Genomic DNA, 23851 nt, shown 5'->3' with positions numbered 1-23851 from the left:
GGGGGGAAGGAAATATCTTACCAAATCATTCCCTGGTTGAAAACCAAACCCAGAACATTGCCGCTTATGTCAAACTCTGCATAGGATGGCTGCATGGGGAAAGAAAGGAGAGTGTTGTTGGTAGAGGTACCTGCCATTGTTTGCTGCTGGGTATAAGGATGCTTGTTTAAAGCTGGTGTGAAGGGATTTCTGGGAGGGCTCCTGCTGAGTGCATAATGCTTGAGTGACCAGCAGCAGACCGGTGAAAGCAAAGTTGGAGCTGTCGTGCTCCGGGCTGCTGTTTCTCTCTTGGCTTGCTGAAAATTGCAAGGATATATGGAGGTGCTTAGAATTGCTCCGTTTTCATCTCTCCCTGCTAATATAAAACCAGCTGTGAGCAAAGGAACCATGGCATGGGACTAAGGTTTAACACTCCAGCTGCTGTATCTGGCTACAAACCTACAGGTCCACCCTGTTGAATGTTTAAATGGTGATAAGGAAGAGCTGGAAGGAAATGCTACACCAGATACATCTATGTCCCCAGGTCTTGCAGCAGCAGGCTGCTGCAGAACACAGAGGGCAGAGGGAGACAAATCTGAGGGAATACATGACCTGAAGGGTACTGGGTGGCGTTTTGCTCTGTGATACCAAGTAGTTAAAATACTGCTTTATATGGAGCATCCTGTCTGATGTGAGGGCTAATGGTGCTAAGTCCAGAAGAGGCTGGTCTAACCTATTGATAGCATTTGTTTCATAGACCAGTGTTCTGCTAGATTTGCCTATGATGAAGCTACTGTTTCTTATATATATATCTGCTTTTTTTGCGTGCAAGACTCAGTTGACTTTTGGTAGATTAAGCCACATGTAATTTTTTTCTTTTACTTTTTATTGAAAAAGAATATTTTTTACTGCAATGCAGAAAACATGGTTCTGAAAAGTAATGGGAATATGCTTGGAATTTCCTGTGCAAGATGTCTGGTTTTCACACAGTTTGCAGGTACATAATACTGTCAGCAGTTCATCACGTTGAGGTTTAAGATGTTTGTCTTCTATTAAAAAAAACTGGAAAGGAGCCTGGTCAGAGTCTTGCTTAGGTGACCGCTCACAGCTTTGGGAAGGCATGGGTGCAAATATTGGTTTCTTTGTTCCTTTGATTGCAGTCCATTTCTGCTTCAAATCACAGAATCATAGGATGGTTTGGGTTGGAAAGGATCTTCAGATCATCCAGTTCCAACCCCCTGCCATGGGCAGGGACACCTTCCACTAGGGCAGGTTGCTCCAAGCCCCTGTGTCCAACCTGGCCTTGAACACTGCCAGGGATGGAGTATTTGCCACTTCTCTGGGCACCCTGTGCCAGCGCCTCAGCACCCTCACAGGGAAGAACTTCTTTCTTAGATCCAACCTGAACTTCCCCTGTTTCAGTTTGAACCCATCAGCCCTTGTCCTATCGCTACAGTCCCTGATGAAGAGTCCCTCTCCAGCATCCAACAGATGCTGATTGTGGTTTGTTTCTCAGTGCAAAATCACTTTGCAACCTGCCTGGGCTGATGCCAAATGCCAGGGAAAGGAAAGAAAGAAGTGTGGAATAATCCCTAACGCAGGTCTCTAAAATTGCATTGAGAAATGGAAGATGGATGCCCAGGAAATGACTGGGGTCTTTTTACACAAGAAGGAGTGCCTGCAGCATAGAAGAGACTTCCAGCTATTTGTACAATGGAGATCTTAAAAATGAAGAAAACCCCATGTGGTATTTCTAAAGGTTGTTTACAGGAAACATCTTAAAAAAGAAATACTCAAAGGAAGCTCACAAAGTGAGAGGAGGACATGGCCAGGAGGAGGAAACTAGAAGCTTTAACAAGGCTTTGATCTGTGAGCACACACAGTGGGAGCAATTTCATGCTGCTTGGTTGTCAGAAAAGTCCTCCAAGCTCTGAAGTCTCTCAGCCACCTTGGGAAACATCCTCTGCCTTCCCCAGAAGAAATACAAAGAGGTCCACAAGCAGCAAAATGCCTGTTGTTCCTCAACTGCCCTTGCTTGACCAGGCCCCTATAGATACCTGCAAAGCCCTCCTCTTTGCTCTTGCCCAGACCCCTCCTGGAAGCCCTCCCTGTATGACCGCTTGGGCAGCTGGTGCACTGCTATATCTGTCATCTTGCAAGGTATTTGCATCTCTGTCTGAATCCATCTGGTTTTGTCACTTCCTATGGGAAAGAATGGATTTACCTCCTTCCTCCCCATTATTTTCTTCTGTATTGGTGCAACTCCAGTACTGTCTGCTATGGTAAAATAGCCTTCATGAATACCGAAGAGTCCAGCACTGTTGTGTTATGCGTACATGAGAGGGGAAGGAAATGCTCCTTGCTCCATTGCAGACAGGAAGGTCTAGGATTTTGAGAAGAGATACAGAAAGGCCCAAAGGTTTGGGCTTATAAAAACTGAATGAACATCAGATTAACTTTTTTCAAACTCAATGTTTTAAAGACCTGAAGCAGGGGAGAGAACTGCATTTCTGTGGGGTTCTTTCCAGGATGGAACTGGTTGACCCAACGTAGTGATGCAGAGGCTACCTACTTCAATGGAATTATCAGACAAGACTGGAGGACCACTGGAAGCATTTAAAACCAAACTGTTTGTAGCATTTGACCAAATGGTCTTAAATGACTTCTATCTTCCCAGCTATGAGGCACAGACTTACAAATCCAGCCTCTAGGTCCCAGCACCAACAGTAGTTCACAAATCTGACGAAGCAAGCTCGGATGAAGTCTCCCACCAGGATGGTTATGTAGGTCACCAGGATGTCGGACACAGTGAGCCTTACAAACTCCTGCAATTTAAATCAAGGAAAAAACATTTAGCTCCTGTAATTTCAGCAGTGTGTTTGGGACCGTGTTTTTCTATTAAGCCATTTGTCTTTATATGAGAGTAACCTTCAGAAAAGCATGCCAGGAGTGAACTCCCTGCCTGGTTTCAAACACTCAGCAGTGCCTAAGCTTTACTTCTGTGCTTGGGAACCATGAGCTCCATTACAGCCATTTGCCCCAAGAGCTGCTGTCAGCATTATTGAATACACTATGTGTTGTGGCAGCACATAAACTGGGAATAGAATGTTGATGCTGCAATAATGCTGGTGTAAAACATACCTACACTGAGGGTAATGTTGACTGTGCATGGCTCTGCTGTGGCTCAGCTCCATAACCTAACGTGGACTTGCTCAGTTGTAAACAAGAGCTGTGAGGAAGTATAGAGAAGGGAGATGTGCAAGGTAAGAAGGGTTAAATTGCAGGCAGAAGTAAGACTTGTAGGATGGAGATAGCTGATGTTCCAAGGATTCAAAGGAAAAAACACTTACAAGAGAAAGTTTAAAAGCCTGAGGGAATAAACTAAGGATCTGGAGTGTGGCAGCTCAGTTGCACTGAGGATCAGCTGCTCCTAAGGGGCAATGGTGGCTGGTCTTCCCCCGCTTGACTGAAGAGCACTTAGCTAGTGAAGACCCATTGGGTGTACACAGTAATGCACAGGCTCACAGCTTGGTAAGCCCTAGGAATCTAACTCAGCTTTTACTTCCTAAGTTGTGCATAGTCTGGCTGCAGAACTTCTTGGTGCAAGATGAAAGTTGCAGGGTGGGTTTGTGAGGTGAAATTCCAAGGACTCGAAGGCCACCCTGTGTGCATTTCAGGGTTTATTTCTGTGTAATTCTGCTCTCATCCCATGGCCTTGGGATGTGTCAGAAGTTCCCTTGAGGTATGCCTTCTGCTTGGATTTTACTCGTGCTCCAAAGCTGTTCTACATTACAAAGTGCAGCAATAAGTGGAGAAAACATGTTTGCTTCAAAAACATGGTGAGGATCTGAATGAAAACCCAGTGCAGGCATGGCTGCAGGCTACCTGGCCTTTTGTGCTCCTCACAGCACGTGCCAGAGAGCTGTGTGTGCTCTGGGAGCTTCCAAACGGGGATCTCACCACCATGGCTTGAGGACTGTGGCCAAGGACTTAGACTGCCTTGGTGCTACTATATGAGAATCAGGAAAGGAGGTGTCATTTGCAAGGAAAACTTCAAGCCTGGAAATCAGAGAATCATGGAATCAGCCAGGTTGGAAAGGACCTTTAAGATCATCAAGTCCAACCGTCCAGCAGCACCACCAAGGCCACCACTAACCCATGTCACTGAAATCATGAAATCACTCAGTGTGTGAACACTTCCAGGGATGGTGATATGTTAAAACATCAACAACCCCCACCCCAAACCAGCCTAGAGACTTACTACATAACAGGTTTCTTACAATGCCAACTGTTGTCTCCCAGCAGGGTCCCCTGGGCACATCTGCAGGATCAAGGGGAGGCGGAGTGGCACTGCTGCCATTCTCCATGGACAAGTTATGGTGGCCAAGCAGCGTCCAGTGCGTGATGTTCTTCACCACGTCCTCTTCAGCCAGCTGTAACAGAGAACCCCCCAGCAGAAACTATCAGGAAAGAGGGGTCCCAGAGAATGTGTTTGGAGAAACCCAAGGCATTGGGTTTCCCCCTCATCCCTACCAGTTACCACTTGTCATATAAGTATCTGCTTACAACAGAGTTGCAGTGCTAGCAATAGCACAGAAACTCCTTCCCTTTTGTCAGGAGCAGGGAGGAACAGTAGCTCTTCCAGACCTAGAGTAGATTGGGGAACCATGACTACTGGGAGCTAGCAGCCTGTTTCCCACACATGGAGGAGCCAGATCTCCTTCAAGACTATTGTGTGCAGATGGAGCCTCCATTCAATTCTTCTTCCTCACTTTCTTCATAATTTTTCAGGGCAAAACCCACCCTAGTTCCCTCATTCTTCCAATTCTTCTCAGCTTAAACAGAGTTACTTTTTCTGTGGATCAGTTAGACATTTATCCTTTCCTCCAGTTATCTGCCTGCAACATGCTACCAGGATAATGTTGAAGAGGGGAGGGCAGGAGCAGAGGATTATGAACTATATCGTCAGGTTCTGCATTAATAGAAATAGCAAATGTTGTCAGATGGAGAAAAAACCTCAAATTACTCTCACACACCACGATTACAGAAGGCAATAAACACTCTGTTGTCAGGGCTGTAAAGAGAAGCTGGAGTCTCAATGATTCTGTGATTCTGTGGCTCTTTGGAAACCCCTCTGTTTGGTGAGTCTCCCTGGACACTGCAGCCGATGCTGGAGAGGACTGGGGATGGGGGAAGTGCCTGCTGCAAAGGGGGTGGTTATCCCTGCTGGCTGCAGGGATGGGCTGCACTCACCCCCAGCTCTGGAAAACGGTAGTGAATGTCTTACTTTTTCATTGACATCGTCCATCAAGGCCAACAGGAATGTGTAGAGGTTCCCAAGGAAGAGCGCGAAGATCCGCCCCAGCTGCCACTTCAGCCCTATGCGAGGATGGTAGTTTTCTAGTGCAGCGATGGTTTCAAACAGTGGAGGACAAAACATGCCCAGCAAGGACATCACGATTTCAACCTGCAGCATGAGGAAAACAAGATTACCACGAATAGTAACAGCAGCCCATAACTTACTTTGAGTAGAAAAGGGGGTGTCAGACTTCAGGGCTGGGTTGCATGGCTTGTTCTTGCAGGAGCACTTTTGCTGTTGTCTCAAAGGGATGAGCTCATGAATTTTTAGGTTCCTCAGGTCCCTAGTAGTACTGCTTGCATCAGCTCCGAGGTTCTTAGTTTAGTTCCAGAGGAAGCGCCAGGCTTGGTTTGTATGCATAAAGAGAATTAGTTGATGCTAATGTTTATTTTCCACATTCAGCACTTTTGCTTTTGCAATAGGCAATTATGGATTTGAATGGAAGCGTATCAAGGACTCAGTTTTGCAGTGATAGTGATATTTTGTTCCTCTATATGGTGCAAGATGCTAAGTTATACTGTGGTCAATAAGGTCATTAGCAAGCCAGTGTTAGCTCAGGCATGACTTGCAGGCTCTATGGGGTTTTTACAGCCCTAAAGCGCCTGATGGCCTGCAAAGGACTGTGTCTGTACAGCTGCTGGCAGGCTCAGATTCACAAGTCTCTTTTTTTTGTGCTTTTCTTTCCAGGAGTGTAAAAGTACCCAGAAATGTGTATATTTTGGTCTCAGGTTATCACCAGGGAAGTCTTTTTAATTTGGGAAAAGTTCACTGAAATCACAGAATCCCAGACTGGTTTGGGTTGGAACGGACCTTAAGATCATCCAGTTCCAACCCCCTGCCAGGGACAGGGACACCTTCCGCTAGACCATGTCACCCAAAGCCCCATCCAGCCTGGCCTTGAACACTGCCAGGGATGAAGCACAAATATATATGGAAGCATTTTGTGAGGAAGTTCTGTCTTGCTAATGTTTTCTGAGGGAATTATGAAAATGCATGGCTTTGAATTTAATTTGCCTTTGATATATAAATACATGCTAATGTCGTATACATTGAAATGAAACCTTTCCATATGCTGAAACTTCTAAAAATCTTATTCTCACAATTCCAGATGGATGATAAAGATCTGATTTTAGCTTTATGTCTGATCACGGACATTTCTAACATCCAGAGGGCTTTCTAGTACATCAGAGTAAGCAGTAATATGTAACTTGAGTTAGATTCTTTAGAAGATGGTCAGAGTTGTAAGTGCTGAAGAACAATTGACATTTGCTGTGATTTATATTGAGGGTATTTTCCCCTCTCTGCAGGAGCTGTTCTCACTGGAAATAACCAGTAAGACCAATGTTCTTCCCAGCTAGAACAAGTACAAAGGTACAAAAGGGACCTTCTGAGCCTCGGTAGGGAATCTCTCTGTCTTGGATACTGTCCTCAAGCTGTGACAATGATTATGTGGATGTCCAAGGAAAACTATCAGAGCAGGAAACCAGAAGCACAGCTCCCTTACCTCATTTCTTTCATACCACCCAACATTTTGCATTTTAGAAAACGTTTGGGAGCGTTTCACCACAAAATAAATGAGATAACCACTTCCACACAAGCAGCATATGATGAGGACATTGGCCAAAATCCGCAGGAACCTCCTCAGGTGGATGTTCTCATCCTTGTTGCTTTCTTGCTCATCCACGATAGACTCCTGAAAAAACAGGGCTGCTCATAGGATTGGAGTGAGTACCTCACAGCATCAAGCCTAAGGCAACCTCAGGTGGTTTTCTATGCTTTGAGATACAAACCCATGCTATTCTGGCTAGATTGAATTTGGTAATTTGTGTTACATTCAAATGAAGCTTCATACAGGCATCCCAGTTTGACTGAAAGAGACCAAGTGGCAGACAGCCTGCCATATCCCAGGGAAATGTGGTGGAGGAATTGTGCTCTGAAATGAAACTAATTTTGTCCAATACTATATAGGGGGTTAGGGTGACCCAGGGCACGGGAGCTGGAGCTGCTGTGGTTCAGAATCCTCTTTGTATGGAGAAATGCTGCACAGGTACCCAGATTTACCCTTAAACCTCTGCCATCTGGGTCCCAGAAGCAGACAGAGACATGTTACTTAGGGTTACCTTGAAGCTGGTGGTGATGGATGCAAACTTGTTGTCTGCTGTCTCTGGGTTGCCAATGAGGTAGTCCCAGCTAGTGAACATTTTCCAGCTGAAAATGAAGTTGTCATCGTCCCCGTCTGCTGTACTTTCATTGGCGTTGCGTGCCATCCTGTGTAAGGACATGGTCAGACAGTGTTTCACAGAGCCAACATGTGTCCTTCAGCTTTGCAAAGGAGTGACGGTGGCTTTAGATTGCTGATGGATAAGAAAGGAGTGGGGTGACCGTTCTTGGGGTCTGGGTGTAATTGTCTGTGCTGTTGGACTTCAGGTTTAAGGAAGATTGAGCAGTCAAACAGAGTCTTCAGGGCTATGCAGGTCTTGTATTAAAAACAGTAATGTAAAAAAAATCCTAGGATAAGTGATTAAAGAGGTTGAAGAATGCTTCCACCAGCATGAAGAAAGTATATTTACAGTGCTTCCGGGTCCTAGGCTACAGTATAGGATTATGGCTACCTTTGGATAGTTAAACTTACACATTGGTGCTGTCCAATCCACCCACTGCAACACAAAGTTTTAGTAAGACTTCAGTAGGTGCACAATGCTAGAACCAGTGGAGTAAGTCATGCAGGGAGAGAAAAAGGATTATTCTTGTTAATCAGCACAAGGGCAGATGTGGCTTCTGCTGTTTCCTCTCTATTATCTGATCCCTGAAATCCTTCTGTAACTCCCACTAGAGTTCCTAGCGTCGGTTCCTCAAGGAAAGTGAGACAGCAGATGATGCAATTCCATGGCAAACATACAACAAATCCCCACTCCAGCCAAGGGCTCAAGAGTTCTTCCTGCTGCACAGCAATAGGGCCACTTTCAGCAGTGATGATAGAAATCTATGGGATTATTCTTTTTTACAAAGGAAGGAAAACCTTTGTATGTGTGTGCCCTCCAGGCAGAGACAGGGCAGTACTTTTGGCTTTGCAGAGCACATCTCAGCAGCAGGAAGTGCCTCAGCTGTGTCCTTGGTGCCCTGGGGATGTTGCAGGGGCATCACTGGTGTTCAGGAACAGTGCACCAGGACTATAGAGACTGGAGCCCTGCTTTAAAACTCCACTGATTGTCTTGGAGGTGCATCAAAAGCAGTCTGGTAGCATCTGGCTCTTTTCTGTACCCCTCACACCATCTGTGTGACATGCATTGGCTTTTGGGAATGGTTTGGGGAGGTTTTTTTTGCATTGAAAGGATGGGGAAAGGAGCCTTTGAAATTTACTGTAAGTAAAATCCTCCTTCATGTACAAAAATGGAAAAAATCCATGTACATGTACAAAATCCACCTGTTTGACCCTGTAGTGATGTTGAAGAAAGGGTTAAAGTGATCTAGGGAGGAGGAGGAGGAGGAAGAAGAGGGATGGGGAAGGAGGTGGGAGGGTTCACAGTAATGCACATAGCACATGGCTGAGGCAGAGGCTGCCCAGGTCCACCCAGCCCACCAGAGCCAGGGGTGATGGATGCTGAGGCCAAGTGCATGAAGACAGCAGATACACAGCCCCTTTTGCCCCACACTCCACCAGCCATCCCCTAAGGCTGCACCAAGCCATTAGCTGTACCAATGGAGGGGAATCCAGCTGTGAGACACATCTGGGTGCAGAGAGGGCAATCCCAGGTGTACTTACGATCTTATAACAACCATCAGGCTGTAGCCAAATACACTGACTCCAACCATGAAATATGCCATTGGGAGCCTGTATTTTAACCAGCCAATTGTCCTCTGGTTGTTGTAGTAGCCATAAAAGAGCGCCGAGTATTTGATATAGCCCTGGAGGAAAAGCAAAAGCCAACATTTGTGTAAGCCCTTCAGCTTTTCTTCTGCAGGAAAGGGGTTTCTGGTGAAAACTAAAGATTTAAACAAGGAAAATCAACTTGGAAAAGTTTTTAGTGTCTCTTTCTTGGCTGTTTTTTGCCCTGTCCCCTTTGAGAGCCATCCTCCTAGGAGCTTAACATCCTAAGAGAGGGGGAAGAGGGAGAGCACGTCAAAGGATCCTGGTTCAAAACTAAAATGCAGGTTTTATCCATCACTGTTTCATCCCTCCCAGAAAAACCTCCTTATTGCTCTTTGTGGCTGTAGCCCACCCGCTTCTCTAAGCCAGTATCAGACCCTCAGATCTTGTAGAAATGCTGTAGCAATGGGGTTTCCCACCATGATATGAAACTTTTCCTTTCAGCTGGGAGGCAGCTGATGCTTGGTACCCTGCAGATTTAGTTCCTTTTACTGGCTCTCACCTGCAGAGCAAATATAGCTAAAAACTGAAATCAAAGCACTGCTTTCATGTGGAAGGCAAAGCTCAGACATGAGTTCTGTTATCAGCTGTGTTGTCTCAAGCAGATCTATTTTTTTCCTGTACAAACTGCTGGGCATTCAGTGAGTGTGCAGATTCCTAACCTGCATTAGCAATCTCTCCCTATTTTTCTATCTCATCCACGTTGATGTGTATCATTGCATATTGCACTTCTCTGGTTTTTGCCTGTTGTCTTTCAGCTCGTAAGTTGTGTAGTTATTTAGTCTGTCTATGAAAGCTGAGCAAGCTCCACTTTGATCAAGCCTTTGGAGAGACCAAAATTGAGACATAACTTGAAGCTTACATCAGAGGCTGTGTAATGGATCTTGTTTAGAGACACTGAATACTTTAAATGGAGAGGAACCTCTGGAGGTCGTCTAGTCAAGCCTCCTGCTCAAAGCAGAGTCAACTTCAAAATGAAGTGCTATGGCTCAGGGCCATGTCCAGCTGAGTTTTGAAAATCTCCAAGGATGAAGATCCCACAATCTTTCAGGGCCTCTCTTCCAGTGTTTAACCACCTTCATTTAATCAATTAGACCAAGCTCCCCCAAAGCACCCGGTTTTTCATTCCTAACCTAATAGAAAGCTTTGGTATCCCTGGGTGAAATATTAGCTGTGTGTTTGCCCTGCATGAAGTGCAGTGCCACAGGTATGGGACACATCTGCAGCCAGTGCTGCTGAGACACCTGGGGACATACAGCAAGCCTTTGGCTCATAGTGTGTTATGTGTAACATGTGCTGGGGAGGTGTAATGAAACAATCCTCATAAAGTGTAAAGATAATGTCCCTGGAAGGTGCCAGTGAGGCTTATTCCTCAGGTTGTAATCCCAAACCTTTGTCTGTTTGATTCATCAAATGGTGGGGACTGAAAAATGAGCTTTTCTGCTCACATCATCCAGTATGTTCTGTAAACTCCATTTGTGAGACATGGTGTCCAAGTGAGATTTATTCCTTGCTACTCCTCTTGAAATCTGTGATGTGACCTCCTTGCTGCCAAAGCATACATTTCCCTGTCTCCTTTGTCCTGAAATGCATTTTTCAGTATCACAGTATTGACTCTTCATTTTGTGCCTGCTCTGATTTAAGTTTCCCCATTGCACTTCATTGGAGCACTGGAGTAAGTATCTATTAATTTTCAAAGGGCAAGACTGTGAAGGGCTTCATTTGACATCTTCTGGCTGCCGAGGGTGTAGGTGTACATCATTGCCCCATAGCTGAAGATTGCTTCTCAAGCTTGTCAGACTGCTCCCTGGTGTTAAGCATCAAGGGAGTGGGTGCTGGACCTGTATGGCAGAGGGGCTCAGAGGATCAAGCCCTTCATGGAAGGTAGAGGTATGTACCAAGACACAAGCAGGAGACTAGCAGGTTGTGCTAGCCAGCCTTTCATGCTGGTAGGGCCTCATCCACCAGCAGATTTCCATACTGATAAGCGTATAGTCTCTGGTCTTCCAGATAAAATCAGTGGCTACAGTTCAGTAGCAGTCCAGCACAGGTCTTTCTTTGTTTTGGAGGGGGTTTTGTGGTTTTGGTTTGGTTTTTGAAAAATGAGTTTAAGATGCTGCTTATTTTTACAGTGTGCTGTTCAAATGAGCTTTTCATTCAGTGTAATGTTACTCAGAACATCACCAATTCACCTCTGATTTTGGATTCTGGAAAGTGAGTGAATGCACAGAGGAATAGCCAGAAAAATCCTCAGCAGAAAATGGGTGGTGAACAAAGGTCTGGCCCTGTTCAGTATTTGAAGCCTTATTTATAAATCCATTTAAATAATCTGTTTTACATTAAAGAGTTGAGGGGCATTTTTTAGCTAAAGGAATTGTGGTGAGGTTTATGACAGCAGGGATGGGTCTGTAATATGTGGGCCAGCACCAACAAGCATTTAACAAGTATCTCCAGAAGTAGCAGCTTTGAAAGTCAGATCCCAGGGTATTGGCCACAGCAGAATCTCCTCACCCCTGCACACATCTTCTTCTCTTTTGGGTCATCCCCTAAAAATACTTAATCCCTTTGGCCTAAATCTTCAAAGGCAAAGAGTCACTGACTGGGGAGTGTGTGACTTGGGGCTGCAGCCAAGCACTTGTGGGCAGCTGGAAGCTTAGGTTTTCCCTTTGGGTGCAAGTCTTAAACTTTGGTTCCAGCTTCAGGCTCTTATAAATATCTCAGGGGACCAGGGACAGTAGGGACATGGGGAATGATCCCCTTCCTAAGGCTATGAGCAAGTTCATAGTGGCTGTTCTGCATTCAAAATGAATAAAATTCTTCACGATGAAGATGAGATTATGATATCTATTTCTATAGATCTATGTATTTTTAAAATACATCAGAAATATATTTATTGGGTGGATCTTTCCTCTGAGAAGAGATCTTTTGTTGCCTGAGTTCTATGTCTCTACAAGACAACTGTGTGAACACGGTTTAAGTGAGTTGCACCAAGTTCATCACTGGGCAATTAACACTGTCACCTGCAATTTTGGCTTCTTGTGCTTCATGAATACTGTGTAGCTAAAAGGACATGGTTTTCCCAAATCTGCTTTAACTTCCTTCTATGTGGAACTGTGTAATGCCACTGGGCTTAGTGGATTTTATTTTGTCCTGTTGCATCTCATTGACCCCAGACAGAGAAGTTTAGGGTGGTGTTAGCCAGCCAGGCTGGGGCAATGGTTGGACTTGATGATCTTAAAGGTCTTTTCCAACCTAGTTGATTCTATAATTCTATGTCCCCTTTGGAGTAAAAGTGCATCTGCTTTGTGCCTGCAAATCTGAGAAATACATGTCTCTGTGTGTATGTGCGTATACACATGTGACATACACAAGCTAGCACATTTGGGCACGGAAGTGGTTCAAATCCATATGCTGTTTTGGGCAGAAACCTCAGGAGATACACAAATCTCTTTCGTCACAGAAGGTGTCTTCATCTTCTGGAAGAAATTGGTGCATTGCTGGTTTACCTGGGCTCACATTCATCCCTGACTAACTTCTGAAGGGTTTCAGGAGGTATTCAACTGATCTCAGATATTAATGATCCTGCGCTTACCTCAAAATCCCACAGAACTGAAAAATCCATAGCTGTTGCTTGTTCAGCCCGGGGTACAGTTTTCCTTGGCATGCTCCCATATGGCATTCCCATCAGGACCTAGTGAACATTAATAACAATGATGCATGTATAGTATGATACATTATACAGTTTCTGTGGGTTTTTTGTTAACAAGAACCTTTGGTTTTGCTTTTGGTCGGTTTTCCATTTTGTTGGATTTAATTTCTTAATTCCACAACAGCAGTTTAAAATATTTAGAATTAATTTCACCCAAATAACCAGAGGACTTCCTTTTCTCTGGTAACAACAGGTAATATATTGCCAAGGATCTATATCCCTCAATGAACAGCTCCAGTTTAAATGTCCTTAGCTTAGCAAGAAGTTCTTTGCTTGAACTTCATGGGTGTAATGCAATAAAGGGATTAGCTTTATCTGTTTATGCAGGACTCCTCCTTTGAGGGAAGGCAAGAGCAGAGGGTTGAGCTTGCAGTATATTTTATATTACAGGTCTCAAGGTGAGGTGAAGGGCAGTTAGGTTTGGGAAAAAGGCATGTGACAGAGTGGTGCAAAGAACAGTTTTCATTGCACAGCCTCTTCTGCTGGCACCATGCAGAGCAGCAAGCCCAGCAGCTATGGAAGACCAGGTGGAGAACATCAAGGGCTATGGAGAGTTAAATGTATTTACAAGCAGACTCTAATGCCTATACCAAAATATCTCATTAATATTCATAGCCTAGGAAGGTCTTAGCATATAATCTATCACTTACTTTTTAGGGCTATCTAATTAATTTCCAAATTATTTATGATTAACTGTTTATTGCCCAGTGACTTTCCATATTGTACCAGCTCAGGAGGCAATGAGTAACAGTATGCGTACTTCAAAGACGAAAGCTGTTTGGTCTTCTACCGTATGCATAGTTCCTAAACAAATACATTTGTATTGCTCAGTGCTGATCGCTATGTCTCTTCATCCTGGGAGTAGGAAGAGCTTTCAATTTTGATAGTGTGAGCAACCACATTAAGGAGAACAAAAGCCCAGTCCTTGGGAGAGGCTCTGTGCTGCATTTCTGCTTCATAAAAATCTGCATTGAACAGAACAGATGCCACTGCCTGTGGATTGCACAGCCTTTAAAGAGTGCACTGAGTAATTTAGCCAGAGCTCTAATGGCTGTATTAAGAAATTCTTCAATAAATGATCATATGAAGTTGGCGATGAGATGCTTTTCCTTCTCCAAGAACAGCAAGAAATAGGAAAACTAAAAATAAAACTCTGTCTTCTGAATCATCCAAATTAGAAGTACAGAAAACGGATACTTCCCAAACAAATGTTAGTTGGCAAAGTGCTAGGAAATTGTTTGTTCTTTCTCTTGGTGGCTCCTCCTGTGGGGCTGTGCTGTAGCTGCCGCCCTGGTGCTATGCCCCACAGAGGGTGCAGAAGGGGGTTTCTTAATCACTTCTAGTCCACAGTCTATTTCTTATGGCTCTTATGGACCTGAATTTGTATCTAGGATTCCTAGGTCGTATTTTTCACTTTAGTGAAAACAAAAACTGCTTTAAATTAGGGGTTTGAGCCCCTGTTTTAGCTGCTGAATGGGCAGGATCTTTGGTATCCTTTCAGGTCTCCAGAATTCAACCTGACATTTGCTTATGCGTCAGCAGCAGCCTTGCAAGTTCTTTGTAAATAATCATCCTTATACAATCATTCTTATAAAGCACTACCTGGTATAAGATACCTGTTTGTACTATCAATCTCATGTTCATGTGTCCTTAAACCACAACATCATGTTAAGCAACAGGCAAGATATTACTGAAAGGAGAATTAAGCACTTACTTACCTCTGGAATTATAACCAGTCCGAATATTAAACCAAAAAGGACAAGATTCACTCCATACATCCACCGCAGAAATATGAAGTAGGAAGCAACTGAGGAGCCAAAGTGACCTTAAACCCAAGACACTTCATGGTTAGGAGTTTAGGAGGGTTAAGCTGTCCTCAGCAACCCCTTTACCCTCAGGTCTCCCCAGTGTGCTGCCCAAGACCCTCCTGACAGCCCCCACCATGTGATGGAGACAGCAAAGCCCAGAGCTGCTCAGGGTATGTGCTCCTTATTTGGTGCCAGAGATGGGGATGAGGGAGCTGGAGCATTGTTTGGGTGAAGCGAAGCTGGCTTACAAAAGACAGCTGCCGCACAGCAAGCAACTTCCACTTACTCTCCACTTCTTTTATCTTCATCTCCCAGGGTATGCACTGGGTTTTGAAATTGTCAAAGTCTCTCTTAAACTTCACCCATTTCTGAAACAAGACAATGTTGCAGTGAGCAGAGAGGTGTGAAGAGGGAGGCTGCTTAGTCTGCAGGGCTTTCTAATGGCAGGGCTGGGTAGCATTACTAGGAGAGGGTGTAAAGTCCAAACTAGAAACTCTGGTCTGGCTCTGATCTTTTGGGCTATTTCAGAAACTACCTTCAATCCAAAAGCCCCCCATCCCCAGGTGTTCACATTCCTTATCTGAGCTTTAACCTTCCCAGGCTTTTGGAACGCTGCAGTTGTGCTGGGAGTGCTATGATGCAGAATCAACTCTAAAAGACAATTTAATTTGATAATATACTGAGCTCACATCCTTTCTCATCAGACCAGCAGCTAAACTCCCATTGATTTCATCATCAGACCTCACTCCATTTTTCTCTTTTCAATATAATCTCCATGACAACATGCAGCTTGGCTAACATCTTCAGTCTTAGAACACAGTCATCATTCTCCCTGTTATCCCCTCATTACCGGGGAAGATGGAATTTTACAGGAGTCCATGGGGCAGTGCAAGCATTTGGCATGGCCTCTCTGTCCTTTAAGGGTACCTTGTCTCAAAGATCAAGGTTTTGGAGATTGCAACCAGAAAGCTGTGGTTTTCCCTGCTCCTACAACCCCTGCCTTGCTTCAGGGAAGGTCTCAAGGAGATTCAGATGGGAGGCAAATTCTCCCTGTGGTTTCTGTAACAGTCATAGTTTCAAAGCTGGCTAGTGGTTTTTTGAATGCAGGCAGGAAGTTACTCTGATTTCCTGCTGTTTCCAAATACAGGTTAAATTCTACCAAAAAAAACCACCTGTGCTGAATACATAACCAGGTATCCAAGCTTTTCCCTGACATCGCTGTGGCACTTACCTTTGCCATCATCATCTTATACGCGTACAACTTTTTGCCTTTCCCTTTTCCTAGAGCTCCTTCAAACTTCTCTACAAAAGCTTGTGCCTCCCTAGGTGCAAAATAAATAAGCAGGTTATTGAAACAACAAAGGAGTCATTCGCTTTTCACCTCTCCCCACACCAGTGGGAAAGCAGCTGTGCTCATGCAAGGGCGGATGTCTGGTCTCCCTCCACACTCTGTGCTTCAGGTGGGGCTCTGGCTGCTATCTGCTAGTGGTGTTGCTGTGCCATGTAGAGCTTGCAAGCCCACCTAGAGCTAGGTAAGATGTCCCCAGAGCACTTATGTCAATGCAGAGATATGTCCCAAATCTTGTTCCACACTTCTCCCTGGGTGTACACCAAAGCCCGCCTGCTCCTCTTGCTCCAGAGCTCTCCTACCCCTGCATCCCTGCTATAACTTCTCTCTCCTGGTGCACTGATCAAGAAGAAAATGACATTGTCTAGTGAAACAAACTCCAAGAGGATGCTGAATCTCCCTCCATGAACACCTCCCTGGATAAATGTCAGTGATGTGCAATTGGCCTAACAGGATATTCTCAGTGCCAGGGAAAGGAGTGTATGCTAGTCAGGAGTGAAATCAGGCTGCAAACTGGAATTAGTTTTAGAATAGGATTTCTAAGGGGAATACAACGAAAAGAACCCAAGTGGATGCTGTTAGAGTATGCTGAGTTTGTGAATAGAATTATATTGTATATTGGTGTTGCTAATACATCACGAGAAGAGATTAAATTTCAGGAGTTGGGAGGTCCTTTGCAATCCTAAGCCTATGTGAAAGACAGACTTGTGCTTGGTAGAAATAGTTGGCTATTTCAGCCTGTAACCTTGTGAAAATCACCTGCAACTTCATTTACAAACCTAAAGTGAGATTTCTAAGTCTTGAAAATACTGTTTCGCTGCCTTTGTGTTACACATTCCTCACCTGTGCAATGGGGCTAATAATTTCTTGTCTCAGGGTTGGGTTTCTGCAGCCAAAATAACTAAGGAATGGGCAGCACTCCGTGAGCCTTTCTGGAGACCCTTGCATAAGCAATGCATGCGTTGTTTAGGTTCATTAGTAAGTGGCAGTGATTGCCATGGTTCAGTGATAAGATGAAAGGATGGAACTATGTTATCAAACAGGATCCTGGGCAGAATTTTAGCCAGGATTCCACACCAAAAGGAAAATCTATCAGAAATAATACTGCTTTGTTATTTTTGTTTTCCTTTTTTTGTAGAACTTTGGATTTTTAGGGCCATAAGATTTTATTTGTAATGAGCTCAGGCTTGTAACATGCCCCTGAGATAGAAAAGGTGCTTTAAATCAGTTTCCTTATATCGATCTTTACCCAGATTTTTAGAAATAATTGGAAGTGTTCAAGGCTCCTGATTTTAATGGAAGATGGAGCAGGTCTTGGCCTTTAGGGTGTAAAAGAGAGAAACAGACACACATGGTGGCAGCCAGCCTTCACAGCCCAGTCACTGCAGCTCTAGCAAACACGTAGCAGAGGGCCATCACCACTCCCTGTGGGGCTGTGCATGCCTTCCAATGCTATTTTGAAAGCTCTCCTGGTAGACAGGGGGTTTCAACCAATAAAGCTGGGATCTGAATCATTTCCTCAGCATGGGGATGGTTTGTGACGACCCTGTTGACATGTGGATTTTGATTTCCCCTATCTGCCCTGCCCCACTGATCCCACTGCTCTGCACTAAGGAGTGTCTGTAGCTGCCTGAGCTGTTCCCACATTCAGCATGGGCTTGGTGGCAATATTATCTTTGCTCCATAAACCTTTGCAAATAATGTAGCATTTTTTCCAAGCAGCCCCATCTCAAGAATGTGAAGAAATATGGCACTTTGCTGCTCTGATTTCTGCCTGACAATGGGCATGAATAAGCAAACCAGGGCACAGAGTCTGCTTTAACAGGTAGCCTGGCAGTAGTGAGTCATTTGGTTTTAAATACGAGGGTAGAATGACCTGGTCATGGGTATCAGTTGAACAGATTTGATTGTTCTTTGGTTACAGAGGCTGAAAATCAAATTCCACATTTTAACTCTGACCTTTGAAGCCCAGACAGGCTGGCCAGGCTCTGCCAGCTGCTTTTTCTGAAACTGGCGTGTTACAGGAGGAGCAGCAGCAAATATGCAATATCTAGGAAAGGCAAAGTGCATCTGACAATCAATAAAGACCTCGGGCTGTGGGTTCCCGGCGTGAATGGTACCTGAGCACCGAGAGCTTCTTCACCATCCTCCAGGGCTTGTTCCTCATGGTGGAGATCAGCTTTTTCTTTTGCTCCACCTGCTCCATCAGCATGGCAAGCTCTTCCTCAGATGGCGACTCCTCATCAGATGAGTTGGAAGAAGCAGAAGTGCTGGCAGAGACACAAAGTAAAGGCCACAGAATAGAAAACCTTGCAGGAGTTAGAGGGAAGTTCACTGGCCTCTGGGGATCCCACTCTGATGTGCTCAGAGTGTCCCACCATCTCCTGGCTCAGTGTAATGTCAACATGGCCCCTTCATACTCAGGGCAAGTCTGCTTCCAGACAGGATAGTAAAGAGATGATTGCTCCTCACTATAACTCACCCAACATTGTGTTTTGGATCACACTTCAGCTACAGAAGCATTGCCTAGGCTACAGCTGGCTCTGGAGAAATGCTTTTCACATGTTCAGAGGGAAGTAGAAGGTATGGGGAGAAGCAGAGGGTTGAGACAAGCAAGATTTGGAAGAAGAAGAGACTTGAAAACATGGGAGATCCATTTTAACCTGAATGGTTCCATAGGCCAACCAAGAAAATGTGCCCAGATTTGAGTGGCTTAAGCTGTCCTGTTGAAGAGTGCTTTTCTAGCCCCAGCTATAGGTGCTGGGACTTCACTACATGCATGGGTCTGATCCTGGCTAAGACATAACAACAGAAGACCTTGGAAACAGTTTGTTTATGTGCCATTTTACACTATTCTTTTCCACTGTTGCACCTCTCCTGGGAGAGCAGTAACTTATTCACAGTCTATGGGTTTTGCAGTTCTGACCCATATGCCGCTGGCATGTTGATACCGCTGCCCATCTGACATGAGGCACCATACCCAGGGATTGTTTAATTACCTGTTTTTCCTGTCTTTCTTCTGTTTGCTCTCCCCACCTTTTCCTTTCTTGTTTGCTTTCTTTTCCTTGTTTTCAGATTCCTTCTGATCTTTTGTAGGAGCCTTTTTGCCTCTCTGCCGGCTTCGTTCCTCTCCTGCCTTTTTTCCACCACTGTTTCTCGTTTGGTAGTTCTTTCTCCTAGAAGCTTCATTTTCTTGGCTACAACTGTCTTCTTCTTTGCTCCCATCTTCTTCTTTGTCTTTCTCTTGCTTTTTCCTTTCAAGTCTGCTTGCTCTGCCAGTTTCCCTGAGGGGTTGTTTCTTGGGTGTCTTGTCCTTTACTTCATCTTCTGCAAAAGATAAAAACCAAGTACATTGGGAAATCCATGCTGACAAAACAAGGATTCATCAGAAAAGCATTGGCAGCCAGGTTTGCCTGATGCAAACCCAGTAAGCAGATGCCTGTTGACTTTGGTGGGCTTTGTGTTATACCCCATTCAAGAACCACGTCCAACTCTTTGGTTATGGAACTCCCATTTAAGACGGTATGGCTGATTTTAGCACATCAGTGACTTATATGTGGCCATAAGAAAACTGGAAATCAGTTGCCAGCACAAAAGCCCACCCATCAGAGAGCACAGCCAGATATCTTCCCAACCTGTAAACGCACCAGAGCAATGGAAACCGAAATCGCAGTTGGTTATACAGTATGAAGTTTGCTTGTCGGTGCAATGTCCTTGAAAGACATTTACTTTTCAAGGCTGGGGATGGAGGTCTTCTTTTTATAGAGAGGAAGCGCCAGCTTAGGAAGGACCCAGTTTTGTTTCACTGAGCTTTCTTTTACATAGGAAGGTCTATATCCAGAGAAAATAAAACCCCAGATAGTCTCTGATGTATGTTCCATTCTTATTGGCATTTCAAGCCAAGACCCTCTTTGGTGTTGAAGTCAGAAGTGCTTCCAGTTTGAAGGATCGAAATGGAGCAGGATTTAATTGCATGATATTATAGAAAGGGGAAAAGCACATCAAAAAAAACCCCTTTTACCACCAAGTACATTTAAATAAATCATAAGTTTCACACACTCTGTTGGCTTCTAATTTTCCTAAATTTCTGGTTGATGGAAATCAAGTGTTCAAACAAACAACAAAAAAATTATCATTTTGGCATTGGTTAATTTTCCTAGGGTAAGAGAAATTGTAATAGAAGAAGGGAATCATGCAGGAGTGGGCTTCAGAGTGAAAACTGAGCAGCCTAAAAGGTGAACAAAACTAGAAGCAAAAAGAGTTTAGCATTTGCATCTTTGTGAGAAGCTAGAAATTAATAACAAGCAATTAGTTTTGCTAGCAGGTGGTGGTTGTCACACTTGTCACTGGGAATGAGAAGGAGCTTTCAACTCATTCCTCAGGCGCCATTAGGTAAGTTTCAGTTACTCTGTAATGGTTCATGTCAGCTGAATTTCAGTTAGTGACCTAGGTCAAAGGACCACCCCTCTTTGGGTAAATGTTCGTTTTATGGAGCCAACTATCACAGTTTTCATTTGCAACCTATCAAATATGAGGTTAAGTGTGGAATATTCATTTGTTACTTTTATTGCCTTGCTTGCAAGTATGGAAAAAGTGGGTATGATTTAAAACCAAAAAATCCCAGTCATTTGTTAATTATTTTCTCATGTTTTATGGATTGTGCAGACATGGTTGCAAACCATTGTTGCAGTAGCATCTATATTCATATCACCTCTCCAGTGCTGTTACCTCTTAGCTATCTTTCTTTAGTGCTATAATCCTACTACTTATCTATTTCTCTTTATTTACCATACATACAGGGTTAAAGTTGGTTTTAATTCCATCACTAGCTTTTCCTGATTGTCTTCACAGCCATCACTCTGCCTCCAACCCATTTTAATTTTTATCTTCTCGTGGCCATAATTAATCAAGATACCAGCATTAGTCTAAGCAAGCATTACAGGGAGGGCAAGCAGGACCTTGCTGTGATGCGAAGCACCCTGCATAGGATGGTGCTTTACTGCAGTGCCTGGTTTACTAAGGATGACTGCCAAGGGACATGGGCTCTCACAGCCTCCTACTCTAGAGCGTGGATGAAAGGGGACAGACTGCTTAAGGATGATAGTTTACATATCACCATTGCAAGTCAAACCTCAAGGGGAAAACCTGCTTGCTTACTAACAGCTGATGAAACAGTTCCTATTGTAGAGCAAGTAACAAGCCACAGAGAAAAAGGTATCACCTTTTGTATTTCAAACAAGACCACATTTTTAATCTCTACATTACCTTCACTCCCTGTGTCACTTTCCACTTGTCCATCAATCTCTATTCCAGCTGCAAGACAAAGAACAAAGAGTAATTGCATTTGTTACTGAATTTACATACGTGATGCTTTACACAGCTAGCCATTAAGTGCCAGCTGGAGTTGGCAGAATGTCCCTTATTGATTAGACATTATATTCTTTTTCTACAGTGATGCTCTTCATATTTACTTTAATTTGGCAGGTTGACAAAAGTTCCCTGCATGGACAAACTGAAACTGCATTGAGAGACACAAAATGGTGTGCTTGGAAAGATTTGGCAGCATCAAAATGAAATAATGATACCAACCATCTTCCATGATAACCTGTAAAGCACATTTCCTTTTCTTCCCCATGACAGCCTCCTGTCTTTTGCACAGACACCGTAGCTGCTATGCTGCACACCCCAATCATATGCAGGTTATTCTCTCCTCCAGTGCCCATGAATTTGTCCCCTTGGCATTGCAGACAGATGGGCACATCCAGATGTCAGTGACTTCTTGCTTCCGAGCCATGAGAGCAGGGGAGGGAAGATAGGGATGGAAGAGGCAGGGAAGACCCAGGCTCTGCCTCAGCCCACCTAAACGCTTTCTCTTCTTCTTCCTTCTCCCTGTGAAAAAAGTACCTGTCGGCATTACATTGCAGTTCATCATTTAAACATGAAAGAAAGCCCTCTGGTAGATGCATGGTATCGTATGAAACACAGACACAAGTCACATCTGATTCTGACATAAGCATGTGGCTGGAGTCTTTGGAAGGATCAATTTTCTTAATGCCATATTCTTTACTGACCTACGTCAATCTGTGTAACCCTGTTAGTCATTCCCCTGCACCTTATTAAACCTCTCAGTCGGTGCCCCTCAGGGCATGGCTGTGGGTCACCTCCTGTCCACCATGTATGTCTTTTGTAGGGGACTTACGAGCTAATAGATGAAGCAAGGAGTCGGGGAGTCAGGATATCATGATCTCTCTTTCCTTTGCTCCTCTATTCTGTGTGACCTTTGAATCCTCATTGCACTCGCTGGTAAAATAGGATAGATTTTCCTTCTAGGTGCTCGGAGGCTTAATTAGTTAATGTGAGACCCTCATGTGGAAGGTCCTTTAGTACCGCAAAGTATTGTATTGCATGCTGCAACTTGCAGCCTTCTGGTGGGTCAACAATAGGTTTGTCTGAGCAATCTCCAGTGTAAAACCTGCAGCACTTGCTCCAGCTGTAGCTCCTTTAGAGAGCTGGTGCATCCCCAGAGCAGGGTTTCTCCTGTAGGCATGGAGGTTGTTCTTTCCCAAGAGGAAATTGACCCCCATGCCTTCTCTGAAGTCTGCTGCAGCACCCCATCTTGTGCAGGCATCCTCTGGTGGACCTGGGATGGTCACAGTACACAAAAACTCTTACCCAAGTGCTGACAGGGAGAGTGTTAATTCCCCCCTTCCCTCACAAAGAGATGAATATTGTGGAGATCAGCTTGAGGCTGCTGCCACCAGGGACTCTTGCGGATGATTCCTGCTCTGAGTCAGGGGCAGCACCCCAGGAGATGACAGCCTGAATGGGAGACTCTCTGGTGGTTTTTGCTCGCTGAATTCTGGTCCAAAGGCACCTTTCAAGTATTTTAAGTCCAATCTCATGGACTTCTTGATCTGCCTTTGACTTTAGCTCAGCTTGCCTGAGCTAAATACATAGCACATGGTATATGCCCACACATTTTTAACAACTCTAACCCTACATGCTCATTGCACTGGGTGTTTTCACTCTGTGCTCCCCACCAGCGAGTCTGACTGGGTCTGAAGACACTGGCAGTGTTTTCTGAAGGTCTTCCCAATGAACAAGTTTCACCTGTGGCCCTATGTGTAAATGTGTCAGGCTGAAAAGTTGTTCTGAATCTGATCACTAGGTCATTGCAGTTACTGGAGGCTGCTGGAATGGATTTCCTTCAGGCTACTTCAGTTGTCTCAAGCCTCAGCCCCAAGCATCTCTTTCCCAAACAGATTTCATTTTCCTTGTTAAATGAAAGCCAGATTTTTGGAGAAGGGTGTGGTAAGAGGCAAAGGGTTGTGGACACCCATCACCCAGCCATAATACTGTGCTCAGTGCTGGCACTGCTTCTGCCTCATGCATCCTTCTTCTCCATTAAGTCATACTCAGATGCTTTTTGTATCCTCAAGGTATGCTCATGTGAGCATCTCATTGCCAGTGGAGTGTCCTGGTTTCTACCCTGCCACAGGGTCAGTAATTCACCCATCGTCTGCACTGGAGCTGCTTGTGTCACTTGGCATACCCAGAGGTACTGAGTACATCAAAAATGATGGGCACTAAGACTTTATTTTACTATCAAAATACACAGCCAGGTAATACTCCTGTCCTGCATGTCCTTTGCTATTACAATCTGCCCATGGTGATGGTGTGATGCTACATGGCAGTCACGGGGGCCATGGGCACCCTTTGCCCCATGGGGGGGATAAGATCACCCCACACTGTAGGTGACAGCTGAGTGGTCCCCTCGGAC

At 44.5% G+C, this 23851-nt stretch overlaps 1 protein-coding gene across 1 annotated transcript in view; it reads right to left on the bottom strand.

The window, feature by feature from the left end:
- Nucleotides 1-21384, bottom strand: part of TMC2 (transmembrane channel-like 2) — a gene marked incomplete at its 5' end in the record, with an annotated part of 33526 nt that extends 12142 nt beyond the window's left edge. Inside the window, 14 exons of the mRNA XM_010015802.1 lie at nt 22-89; nt 2676-2804; nt 4260-4412; nt 5267-5446; nt 6843-7031; nt 7459-7606; nt 9102-9244; nt 12799-12897; nt 14634-14740; nt 15010-15091; nt 15955-16045; nt 18192-18341; nt 19071-19398; nt 21337-21384. Coding sequence (XP_010014104.1) covers nt 22-89; nt 2676-2804; nt 4260-4412; nt 5267-5446; nt 6843-7031; nt 7459-7606; nt 9102-9244; nt 12799-12897; nt 14634-14740; nt 15010-15091; nt 15955-16045; nt 18192-18341; nt 19071-19398; nt 21337-21384 — 1915 coding nt within the window. The remainder of the gene's footprint in view (nt 1-21; nt 90-2675; nt 2805-4259; nt 4413-5266; nt 5447-6842; nt 7032-7458; nt 7607-9101; nt 9245-12798; nt 12898-14633; nt 14741-15009; nt 15092-15954; nt 16046-18191; nt 18342-19070; nt 19399-21336) is intronic.
- Nucleotides 21385-23851: the final 2467 nt, after the last annotated feature.

Source organism: Nestor notabilis, unplaced genomic scaffold (assembly GCF_000696875.1).
Source record: "Nestor notabilis isolate BGI_N333 unplaced genomic scaffold, ASM69687v1 scaffold556, whole genome shotgun sequence".
NCBI classification, from domain to species: domain Eukaryota; kingdom Metazoa; phylum Chordata; class Aves; order Psittaciformes; family Psittacidae; genus Nestor; species Nestor notabilis.
This window is presented reverse-complemented; position numbering and strand designations above follow the sequence as displayed.